The sequence below is a fragment of the Melanotaenia boesemani genome, chromosome 14 (genome assembly GCF_017639745.1).
Source record: "Melanotaenia boesemani isolate fMelBoe1 chromosome 14, fMelBoe1.pri, whole genome shotgun sequence".
Lineage (NCBI taxonomy): Eukaryota > Metazoa > Chordata > Actinopteri > Atheriniformes > Melanotaeniidae > Melanotaenia > Melanotaenia boesemani.
The window spans coordinates 13,368,766-13,381,270 of NC_055695.1; the positions used below are offsets into that span (position 1 = coordinate 13,368,766).

General features: G+C 38.2%; 2 protein-coding genes across 4 annotated transcripts in view; both read left to right on the forward strand.

Annotated features, from left to right (window-relative positions):
* Positions 1-340: 340 nt before the first annotated feature.
* Positions 341-11,119, forward strand: uhrf1 (ubiquitin-like with PHD and ring finger domains 1). Its single transcript, XM_042007370.1, has 17 exons — positions 341-487; positions 2,216-2,378; positions 2,682-2,948; positions 4,058-4,203; positions 4,486-4,701; positions 4,999-5,114; positions 5,309-5,495; positions 5,769-5,892; positions 6,050-6,157; positions 6,432-6,536; positions 6,695-6,801; positions 6,914-7,076; positions 7,232-7,369; positions 7,539-7,638; positions 7,883-8,031; positions 8,533-8,631; positions 9,430-11,119. The coding sequence occupies exons 2-17, from the start codon at positions 2,226-2,228 to the stop codon at positions 9,574-9,576; spliced, it is 2,325 nt and encodes a 774-aa protein (XP_041863304.1). The 5' UTR covers positions 341-487; positions 2,216-2,225; the 3' UTR covers positions 9,577-11,119.
* Positions 11,120-11,691: 572 nt separating this feature from the next.
* Positions 11,692-12,505, forward strand: part of kdm4b (lysine (K)-specific demethylase 4B) — a 40,810-nt gene continuing 39,996 nt past the window's right edge. For 2 of the 3 annotated variants that reach the window (XM_042006139.1, XM_042006140.1), the window contains exon 1: positions 11,697-11,829. The gene's annotated coding sequence lies outside the window, so the exon portion shown is untranslated. Of the gene's footprint in view, positions 11,830-12,505 lie in introns of all 3 variants that reach the window. The other variant, XM_042006141.1, reaches the window with a different exon arrangement.

Sequence of the window (12,505 nt, forward strand, 5' to 3'; positions counted from 1 at the left end):
TAATGAAAGTCTAATCGGTATCTCCGCATATTAAGATGACTAGTTTGACAGAGGAAATTCATTCGCAAACAGCATAAAGAAGAAGACACATTTGAGAGGTAACAGTGAGGTTGTTTACTGGACCCACCATCTGTCTTTTTCTGGATTACCGGTTTGTAGGACACTCCATAATCTCGCGATAAATATCCGCAGGCGAGTTGCACCCACGAGTTGGTCGTTTCGCGCGCTGACGCTAAGCTCCAGTCACTATTCAGATTGACAGCTCTACTATCCAATAAAGTTAATATATTTAGAAAAAAGCAGCCAATGGTGAAGCTGTACTTTTAGAGCAGGCGGGATGTCAAAGTCTTGAAGAATAACTCATTGATCGAAATCTACCAAGGCAGAGAGTTGGTCGCACCAACCTTTCAAAGAAGTTGTTTGGGGGAAACCGTTCACGTTATTCTTTAAACGTCAATTTATTGGTTTTATTTGGACGACCAAACAGGTAAAACAGTTTTTCATGCGTGTTCTGTTAACTTTTAAAATGGTTTTCATTGACATCTTTACTCAGTAGCTAGCATAGTAAGGTTAGCTAACTTGACAAAGTCCTATCTTATTTTATTATTATCTGTACTAAAGTGGGCATTCAGCTTAATATGTAGTTCAGAAACATTAAAATTTCAATAATCGGGGCAGATTTTTTGCTTTTGACTACTGTGGTCGCTTACATGGATTTAGTTTATTATAAAGCTCTGTAACAATAAACTGTAACGTGGTATGCTATAAGCGTTGATATGGGTGGGCGATGTACTTGAGCACAGCGAGCTGTTAGATTGCTCATTTTGTTTGTTGTTCATGTAAATAACATACACCGCATGTTAAAGTGTGTTTGCATTGTACATGCAACGCTCTCAATAGATAAAAAACAAGTACGCTAACCAAAAAAATAGCTCATTTTCCTGTTTGTCTGTTTTGCCTTGCAACGCAATAGCATTTTTATTCTGCTAAATTAAATTAATTGTATACTAAATTTAGTGTCCCATGAGTAGAATAATGTGTGTTTTTTTAAAGACAAAGTTGGTGTATTTTTCATTCACTGCCATGGGTTTACTTCGAGCCATCAGGGGAGCAAGACCTCAGCTGAGAGCGCAAAAGTAAAAACAAGCAGCCACTAAGCCATCCCCGGACTATTTAGAATGACCCCAACACGAATATTTCTAGAAAACATGTCTCTGTAGGATTAATATTCCATCCAGACGTAAACATAAGTAGTATATCGCTGTGTTTTATTGTCAGTGAGCGACGGCACATTGTTTGCTAGCACTCCCTCGCGTCCGGATGTGCTTTTAAAAGAACGGGGCGTGGCCTGCAGCTTCAGTTTCCCGCACTGTATTTAAATCGGACTGTTCCCTCCCTTTCTGATTTTCCGATGAAGTGACAACCCACTACTTGCAGCTGCACAATACAGTACACTTCTCAGGAAGAGAGGGAGAGAGAAATATTTCTGGTTATAAAGCAAACACTTGTTTAGTGTATCTCTCAGTTTAAAAGGAAACTGCAGGCATTTCAGTCCTGGCGTGTTTTGGATGAAAAGCTTAACAAAACCCGGAAACATTCATTTGAAGTTTGAACACATAGAGAATGAGGTTGCCATTTTTTGTGTAAAAACTCCCTTATTGGTCAGCATAACGCTGAATGCCTGTCAGCTGTAGGTATTGGCTTACACATGCAGGTAGATGGGGAATGAGCATCATTTGGTTGCAAAATGATTTCAGAAGATATGAATAGTGCTGTGTTGCTGTTTCCAGGCACACTTAGATCTGATTAGACAGATATTTAAGACTTTATGTTAACCATAAAGCACTATTCACAATTGGAGCATATTAGTATTAACATAGCACTAGCAACTAGTAATGAACAGATTTATTTTGGACCTTGTCAGACTTGTAACATACAGTAGGTGATGTTTGTTAATCAGCGTCACCTGCATTTTTGGCTCCCATTCTTTTAAACCAGAGACAGTCCACCTCAAATCACTCTTGTTTCTCATTCGGTGATGTTCAGCGTATTAAATAAACACTGTTTCCTTACATTATTAAAATGCCCGCTTTAGTAAAATGATTCATGAAATCAGATCATTCAGTAAAGGTGATTTTGATTATAGATGGTAATACAAGTGCTAAAAGGATTAACCCTTTGCTGTAAGGTCACTGTGATTTGGGTGTTTACGCAGGGCAGCTGCAATGTGGATTCAAGTGCGCACAATGGATGGGAAGGAAACCCACCGGGTGGATTCCCTGTCCAAACTCACCAAAGTGGATGAGCTGCGTCTGAAAATCATGGAGCTCTTCAAGGTGGAGCCAGAGAGGCAGAGGCTCTTCTATCGTGGCAAGCAGGTGAGGCAGCATGGTGAAATGTTTGTTCAGAGTACCTTTGTTCTTCATAGTTGGTTGTTTTTATATCTCTGTGAGTCCAGAAATTGCAAAACTCTCAAGGATAACATGTTAGAATAATTTGGTTTGTTTAAGCTTATTTCATCCACTCTTCACGTTTCTGTGAAGGGACTGTTATTGTTGGACAGTTACAATCATAGATTTATGAAAACTGAAAAACCACTTCAAGAAAATAGGGAAAATGTTGATTTATTTCTGTTTTTTAATAATATTGTTTGTGTTTTTTTTCCCCCCCCTAAATATCAGATGGAAGACGGCCATACCATATTTGATTATAATGTGGGGCTAAACGACATAGTCCAGCTGCTTGTTAGGCAGGAGATGCCCCCTCCCAATATTGTAAAAAGCAAGGACAAAGAAGCTGAGCTCTCTGATTCTGATTCTGGCTGTGGTTCAACTCAAAGTGAGTCTGACAAGAACTCGACTCATGGTGAGGTAGAGGGTCAGACTGCTGGTACCTCTGCTCAGACAAACACTCCAGAGCTCATCGACCCAGGATTTGGACTTTACAAGGTACGTTTTTAAAGATTTTGGTCAAGATTAGATTGGGGCCATGTTTATTGGTTAAAAATGGCTGTACTTTTGCTGGGTTAAAACCAAATTTATTTAAGAATTTCAGTGTTCAAATCTGTGTAGAAAAGAAAATGTATGTGACATGAAGTGCGTAAAGTGCTTTAAAAATGTGGATGCAGAATTATGTTAAAGTTATATTGTTGTGTTCTGGCCTTCCTCGTGGCTCCAACAGTATGAGCTGCTGTTCTTCATAAATACTAAATGGCTTCAAAAACTTATAATATCCCACGGCTTTCAGACATCAGATTGAGGGAGGCCATTTGACCATTTCTGCAACTTTCAAAAACTGAATATTTGACATCAATACCAACAATATGCTGTACATTATCAGCTGTACAGATGTGAGAAAGCGGCCATTGTTCAAAATTCTCTAGCATTAAGGTCTTATCAAAAAGACTTTTTCAAAGGATAATGCAATGCTGGGGTACGTTGCTCATTCATCTGTGTGGCTGCAGGTTTAATGTGTGTAATGCATTTTATTTTTTAGATTTTTAGATTTATATTTAAAAAGCAGCATTTTTGAAACCAGGACAGAAGTCTGTGGAAAACAGTAACGTGGTACCTCTACTGCAGGGCTGTCCATCTTTGGTCCTCAAGGGCCACAATCTTGCAGAGTTTCAATGTTTCATTTTTTTGTTTCAATGTTTGAGTCATTGTGCAAAAGTTTATATGCCATTGGAGACATTTAATTTGAGTCCGGTGTGTCGGAGCAAGGAAACATTAAAACCTGCAGGACAGCGGCCCTTGAGGACCGACTTTGCTCTACTGTTTTCTGTGTTGTCGTTTGAGTGTCGATTTCATCTCCTTGTTTTTAGTTGTGATGGCTGTTAGTGTAGTGCACTTCCTGCACGAATGTACAAATAATGTTAATCAGAAAAGACAGCTGTTACAGGCATTATGATGTTTAATTTTATGAGCTAAACTTATAAATGTATGTTTTATTGTTTTTTTAGTGAAGGAATGTCTTATTTACTAATTGCTATGGAAAGATACAGCTTGTTGTAAAACTTTTTGATTAGTTTGCAACTCTGTCTTTTCTGTGTTTGAAGATCAACGAGTTAGTGGATGCAAGAGACCTAAACATGGGAGCGTGGTTTGAGGCCCAGATCGTCAGTGTAACAAAAACGACTAAAACACCCAAAGAGGCTGCTGATGCAGACGAGGAAGAGATCCTGTACCATGTTAAATATGAAGAGTAAGTATCCGTTTTGTTAGTTTTGATCTTTTCTCAAAAGCTATCTATTGTTAGATTTTCACTTGGAAGAATCTTGTCCTGCAAAAATGTCAGTATTGTCTAGATTAAGACAATCATATCACAGTCAACCCAGATTTGCCTTCTAGTGGTGTATTAATAAAGATCAAATGGCAAATTTCCTATAATACATAAAGTAGACAAGACTGCAGAACCACGCGAACTGTGATGACAAATGTCTTTTAGTTGAGCTACTAAATGACACATTACTGCATTAATTGTTAGTTATCCAGAGAATGGAGTGATTCAGCTTCTGGCTAAGGATGTTCGCCCAAGGGCCCGTACAGTGTACCAGTGGCACCAGCTGGAACCAGGAATGATTGTTATGGTCAACTACAACCCTGATGACCCTAAGGAACGTGGATACTGGTACGATGCTGAGATCCAGAGGAAGCGGGAGACTCGTACTCTGCGGGAGATCTATGCCAAGATCATTCTTGGGTAAGGGTACAGTCCCATAAGAGATCATGAATCATAATATTTCGCAGGGTCAGTTGTCATGAGCTTTATTGTAAAATATTTCTCAGCTATCTGTGGTGGCAGGTAGGCATTGTCTTTGGAAGTGTCATTCTAACATTATCGCAGTTTGTTGGGTTTGTAAAGCCACAAGCAGTAGATGCAGATTTTCTGTTTTCATGTCGTCATGTTGTGGAGTATTATATTTATAATATTGGACATCAAATGTGCAACTATATTACTGCTTTGTAGGAAACTTTGACCATTTGTTTTTGTTCGCAGTGATGCTGGTGACTCTCTCAATGACTGCCGTATCATGTTTATAACGGAAATCTACAAAATCGAGGAGCCTGGGTCTTTGAGTGACACCCCAGCTGGGTCTGAGAGTCCATTAAAAAGTAGGTTTAATTTTTACATTGCAATTCGGCATTGAGTGACAGATCCCAATAGTATCTTTTCACTACTGGAGTTGACAGAAGTTGACATGTAAAACATCAAGATTTGTCTTGGAAGCTTCTTGGCATGGATGTTTGATACCTTTTTTAAATTTGCTGTATAATTAAATACAGTATGTAATATCTGTACTGTCCAGGATCAAATGGACCTGAGTGCAAACACTGTAAGGATGATCCAAAGAAGAACTGTCGCTGGTGTAACTGCCATATCTGCGGCATCAAGCAGGATCCTGACAAACAGTTGCTGTGTGACGAGTGTGACATGGCCTATCACACTTACTGTCTGAATCCTCCACTGACCTCCATCCCCGAAGATGAGGACTGGTTAGTAGATTCTTCATTCCACAGTGTATTCAGGACAAACAGATTACCTATCAAGTTGGGAAATTACCGTTCAAATCTTAACAATTGAATTGATTTTATAGCTAATATGGTGATGTAATATTCCACTTTGTAGAAATGTTTTGTTTTTAGACTTGATCTGCAATGGGATATACACAGGTCTTATTTCTGAGCCCCTACTTGTACCTCTTCTGTCACTGTCTGGAAGATTTATCACAATGGTGAGATTGACTTTTACATCTTTTACTATCTCAGGTATTGCCCAGGTTGCCGTAATGACACCAGCGAGGTTGTGTTGGCAGGAGAGAAGCTCAAGGAGAGCAAGAAGAAAGCTAAAATGGCTTCTGCTAGCTCCTCAAGCCAGAGGGACTGGGGCAAGGTGATGGGCAGCAAATCTTGTTCATATATCTAAAAAAAAAATACATACATTTATGTAATTAATTAATTTATTTACATGTGTAAAATTATGACTAGACTTGGTTATTTCTAGGAACTGAAATGCCACAAGTCTTGAATTGAAATTTCTCACCTTTCAGGGAATGGCATGTGTGGGTCGAACCAAGCAGTGCACCATTGTCCCGTCCAACCATTACGGCCCAATACCTGGCATCCCTGTTGGCTCTCTGTGGAAGTTCAGAGTGCAGGCCAGTCTAACTCTGTTGCACCAAAACATGAACTTGAAATTCATTAGGGTTATTTAAGAGTCGCATGAAATCTATAAACACTTGCTGAACTGTAAATAAAACATGTAATTAAAATGTTAATTTAAAGTTTGTTCTTTAGTAAGACAATAATGAAGACATCTGACGCTGGGGATCCAACACAAGCTACAAATTTATTAATAAAGTGGATAAATTGAGAAAAATCTGTAACAACCTACAATAATGTTGCTCCTTTATTTATTTTTATTTCTTCCAGGTCAGTGAATCTGGTGTCCACAGGCCTCATGTTGCTGGAATTCATGGCAGGAGCAATGATGGTGCTTACTCTTTGGTCCTGGCAGGAGGCTATGAGGATGATGTGGTACGCTTCTTTATTGGGTGCTGCTTTCTGTCAGTTTTCAGGGCAATCTTATCCCAGTCTCATTGAATGTGTGTCTCAAATTTATGTGGAAAAAAAACTTTACTTACGTAACTGTTGTAGTGTTATTTCTTGTGTGTAATATTTATGTTTCCCTATAGGATGATGGTAATGAGTTCACTTACACTGGCTCAGGAGGGCGAGATCTATCTGGAAACAAGAGAACTGCTGAGCAGTCATGTGATCAGACACTTACCCACATGAACAGGTATGGCAGTGAAAGACAAATGTCATGGACTTTCAATTTATGGCATTTTGTTTAGGCTTTGATTTTGTTTTCTGTATAGTAATTTTTTTGTTTTGTTTTTGGGGCCCATTAGAGCTCTGGCTCTCAACTGCAACGTCCCTGTCAATGACAAAAATGGAGCAGAGTCCAAAAACTGGAAGGAAGGGAAACCAGTAAGAGTCGTGCGCAACTGCAAGGGACGCAAGCACAGTAAATACTGCCCTGAGGAAGGAAACCGATATGATGGTATATACAAGGTATGAGAGAACACCAAACTGGTTTTCATACCGTTATTTGGGAAGGGAAGATGTCAGCATGTGCCTATAGGTGCAGATGTACCAACTTTAAAACGCAAGGGTGTTGGTTAACTAACTATACCGATAAAATGTGTTATATTTTTCATTTTCTATAGGTGGTCAAGTACTGGCCAGATAAAGGCAAGTCTGGTTTCCTGGTCTGGAGGTACCTGCTAAAGCGCGATGATGACGAGCCGGCGCCTTGGACCAGAGATGGCAAAGAACGCATCAAGAAGCTTGGTCTCACCATTCAGGTTAAGATCATTGATTTCATTCTGCATGCACTTGTTTTGTTGCAGTGACTGAGCAGGTGACTATGTAAGCTGGTAAATGCAGAGTGTTGCATCAGGTAGTCAAATTACTGTTGACTCTCATTAACATGCTTATATTGTTTAAAACTGATTGTGTGGACTCCTGTTGTAGTATCCTGCCGGCTATCAGAAAGAAAAAGAGAACAAAAATGAAGTAGAGGAGGAAGCGACACCCAGCAAGGCAAAGAGGAAGAGAAAATCTCAGGGCACTGGTATGTTCTTTATGCCAAGTTGATGGGTTGTAGTTTTGGTTTCTTTTCTTTTTTTCTTTGTTGCAAATTACCCCAAGGCCATGCATTTATGGTTGAATATGATTAAACTAACATGGAAAAGGACACATTTGGAAAAGGTGATCACAATCTGAGGGTGCAGGTGGCAGACTGATGTTGGAGCAAAAACTATTAATCTAATCTAAAAGACCTAATAAATGGAAAAATGTGTCTTGGTTTTTTTCAGAATCCCCAAAGACCTCACCAGCCAAGTCTCCTAAGAAGATCAAAGTGGAGGTGTATAAGCTTTCCCAGGCACAGAAAGCCCTCATCAAGAGTGATAAGCAAAACAAGAAGCTGTGGGATGAAGCCATGGGGTCTCTGTCACTCGGACCGGTGAGCATGGCAGTACATGTCATTAGATGACCACAAGAGTTTATAAAATGCTCTGAACTAAAATTTCCTATGCAAAACCACTACTTGAGCTGCACAATGCTAGTGGAGCCATTAGTGCTAAGCAAATGTTTTTTGCATTTTCTATGGAGGTGCACAGTAGCAAAGTTTTCTCACACAGTAATGTGCTGAAGTTAAAATTCGAAGCAGTTTTACAAATGATAGCTTTGTATGTTACTGCAGCTGAGACCATGGCGACGCTTACGGCAGGAAAAACCTTCAAATTTGACCAATTTATCAGATTCATTACATGTTAATTTAGGGAAGCTGCAAGTGTCCTTTTTTTGCATGCTACAAAGTAAATAAAATTTACAAACTTGTTGGCAAGCATTTGAGCTTGTTGATGTAGTTTTTCTTTTCTTTTCTTTATTTTTTTTTAACCAAGTTGCAACACAAGTGTTTAAGTATCTGACAACATTTTTGATTTTGAATATTTTCCTACAGAAATTCTTGAGCAAAGTTGAAGAAGTTTTCCTCTGCATTTGCTGCCAAGAGGTGGTTTACCAGCCCGTCACCACAGAGTGCCAGCACAATGTCTGCAGGGTAAGAAAGTTAAACTTATTTGGTTAATTAAGATTAGTGGCCGCTGCAAATGGACTGATTTTCAAAGCATTTTTCTTTTTACGCTGGCCTCTCAAGGTGTGGTTTTTGCTGCTCTTTAGTCAGGAAAGGAGGCAGAATGGAGAGGTGTCAAGTTGTTATGCCTCTAAATAAGCAGTGCAAGCAGTTAAACAGTTGAACTGATCATCTGTGTATGGACTTGTGAGCTTTGTCACAATCAGATCTATTTGTGACTCGGCTTCCTGAATCATCCCAAAAAGCTGTGGTCAAAAATTCAAGACAAACAGAGGTTCAGTAATGTGTCAGACATTTCTGACTTCTGATTGCTGGTGGGTAAGAGCCCTTTGGAGGAGCTGGGTTAGAGAAATGTGCTACTCTAGATGCACTGTTGCTCCTCTGATAACATAACATCAAGTTAAGGGAGTCTTCTCGCCATATTTTATAGATGGTCTTAAAAGGGCTAAGACCTCCATGGATACATTGCCACTATGTAGTATACTTTGGATGATCTTTCCTAAAGTTATGTTGTGGAAAATGAGAAAACATTCAGCAAATCTTTTTCTTTTAATATGACCAGATTGTACTTGGAAACTAATCATACTACTGACCTAAAAAGATAATGGAAGGATTAGGATTGTTAGCATAAATTATTTGATTGCATGTTATCTTTTAATGCATATCTACTTCATACCTACCTCCTGCACCTCTGGCAAGTTTCTCTGAAATTTAACAGCAACAATCTGTGGAGAACTAATGTTTTTATGTTGTGTTTCACTTTAGGAATGTCTTCAACGGTCCTTCAGGGCAGAAGTGTACACCTGTCCAGCCTGCAGACATGACCTGGGGAAAAACTACTCCATGTCCGTCAACAAAGCTCTGCAAGACATTCTAAATCAGTTTTTCCCCGGGTACAGCAATGGCCGATGATCATTGGTTTTGCTTACCAAGACCTCGAGGAAGCGCAATGAAAACCGTAAGGGGCATTTTCAGCAGAGGCGATTAAAGAATCTGTTTCTTTTAATATATTTTCTATGATTAAAGAACTACAATATTTGTGGATTGAAATGCTGCCACTTTCACCTTGGATCCGCCATGTTGTACTTTTGATAAGTTGAGAATTTCTTTGTAATAGACTGTGCCATTATACCATTAAGGATGCCAATCTTGATTAAGTGTTTTATGCCATTTAACTATTGCTAATGTCAGTAATTTGACACTCCACCCCCCTTTTAATAATTCTTCCATGTTTCACACTTGTTAAGGTTTAGTCAGTGTGATTTTTAAGCCGTTTCCCAAAGCTGGAAAAGCTTTTGTTTGAGGCCATTATTGGCTGTTTACGTTCTCGTTATTTCTCTCTGTTATTTTCTTTAGTTGGTCATATATTTCTGGTGCAATCTTCAAAAAGATCTAATTGTGGATTTAAGACTTTGATTAATTTTAATTGGTTCTGGCATGATTAGATTTAAATTGTACTTTGTGACAAGTGAACAAAAGTTGAGACTTTAACTGCTTCTTAAAATGCAGACTAAACCAAAATCTACAAGCACAAAGTGGATGAGAACAGATTCTGCTTTCCCGTGCTTTAGTCTGAGAGGAGGTGTCTTTATCTGGGGACTGTTCATTTGTGCCTTTTTCTTTTTAACTCGTTAACTAATCAACCCGTTAATATTGTCAAAAGGATTTTTTTTCTTTTTTTTTTTTTTTTTCTTTTTTTGTATGTGAAGTTTCCTAAAGTTGGAAAATGCTTCTGAGTTTGATAAAACTTTGAAAGACATAATAATGAATTGAAAAGAAAAATTTTATCCTAACAGATATAGATTCCCTCATCTTTTGGAAAGATTTGCGATTAAATAGTCCAAAGATGTGATGGAAGTAGAACTCCAATCTGTCTAGCTCTAGATTTTGTCCCTAACACTCAAACCTAAATGTGATTAGTGACTTAATTTTTTTTTTGATGAAGCTGAAGTATGTGCGTATGTGTATATATATATATTTTTTTTTGTCCTTTTTTATAATCTATTTACTGCCATTTTTTTTTATATATATATATATATAATGGGGGGAAGGGGTACAATCCTTTTTTCTTGCTGGTTTTCACTTCATACCTCACCTCATTTAAAATGCAAGAAATGCCTTCATTAAATATTAGGGTAAATGCACATGCTGTTCCTGAAATCTTGTTGCAATTCAACTGAACTAAATTTATCAGCAGCTTTTTACTATTCCTTTTGTCCGTTTACTTATTATTTTTTTTAAGTTGATAAACGATGTGTACCAATTCTAATCTAAGTGCTTCATGTCTTGTGAAAGATGAATATTTTCATAGGTTGGGAAAATGTATATTCTCTGAAATTGTACATTATTTTAGGCAATTTTAGATTTGTTTAGTAGTTTTAGAATTCCTTGCACACATTGGTGCAGAATTTTGACTAAACGTTTTCATTGTTCAATAAACATAACTTCAAATTTGGTATACTGTACCTGTTTTTGAGTGGGATGTGTATTATTAATTTCTTATGAATGTGTTATATATTTGTTATAGGTATATTTCTGACATAAATATTCAATTTTTTAATAAAAATTTTAGCCAGTAGCCAGGTTATGGATTATTGGTGTTTATGAAGTCATTTTTAAGATAAAATGTCGGCGTACAGTGATCTGGAGAGTAAACCATGTAATTGTTGGCTAATTTTGAGCTTTCTTACTGACCGCTAAAATCCACAAAATCTTAAGGAATCTGACTAAAATTGAGCATTACATGTAGTTAGTTTTTTTAACACTAAACTTAAGAGAGAAGGTAAATACATTTCCCTGCACTGGGCAATTTGTTTTTCCTGATGGCTGCGGAGCTTCACAGCCCTTTTACTAAACTCGCTAGTGTGTACGTGCGTGGCGTGTGGCACGTAGAAGCATCTGATCAAGCGTAGTTGTTAGCGTGTGAATCAATTGGTCGATTTGTATGTCAATAATAAAGAAACCAACCAGATTTAGCACATTCTCACTAACAAAGCCTGCCTCTACGTCACCCAACCAATCACATGAAACAATTTGGGAAGTGGGCGTTAAACCTCAACAGCCTCATCTAGCTAATGCTAGGAGAAAATCGATACTGAGAATCTGCTAAACGAGAACAAATTATTTGAACAGAAAAGAGAAAAGGACCCCTTTCTGCTGCAGGAGGTAATATCTTCCAACAAGTTTAATTTGATGCAAGACCATGGGTCGTTAAGTCGGTTAATCGTGATGTGTGCTCTTCAGTCGTCGCGGTGTTTGTTTTTTTTTTCCCTAAATGCAGATATGGAAGCAGTTAGCTAGATGCTAGCGAATGTGAAAGCACGGCAAACTGTAGCTCTTTAAATTGTAATTGTTGGCTTGTATAGAATAATTACTTAGAAAATGCACAGGTCGTTTTTACATTATCCGCATTTTACTCATTGCAGTGGGCGCCTGCTATGGATTTTCACCTCTTTGTTGTCATGCTGAATAAAATGCTAGCAGTTAATGTCAGCTGTGCAAGGCTAGCGTCGCCTTTAGCAGCAATGAGTAATAATTAACATTCTGACGCACAGGAGTGTGAAACAAGCACATTTGATTAAATCGGTCTCAAGGTGTGGGATATAATACATAAACGATATAATCTTTGCTTTCAAGAAAGAAGGACACTTGATTCAACATTGACACAAGTTGTAAGGCCGAAATGCAGTTAAAGGGGCCATGTAGGCCCTTTTTTGTTGTCTAAGCAGCTGGGGGTCATGTGGCCTTCGGAAGAAGGACCATTATTTAAATGATGCTGTTCATTACTGAGATGATTTAAAAGTCTGGAGCAGCTACTGTTCATCTCAAATATATTAATACT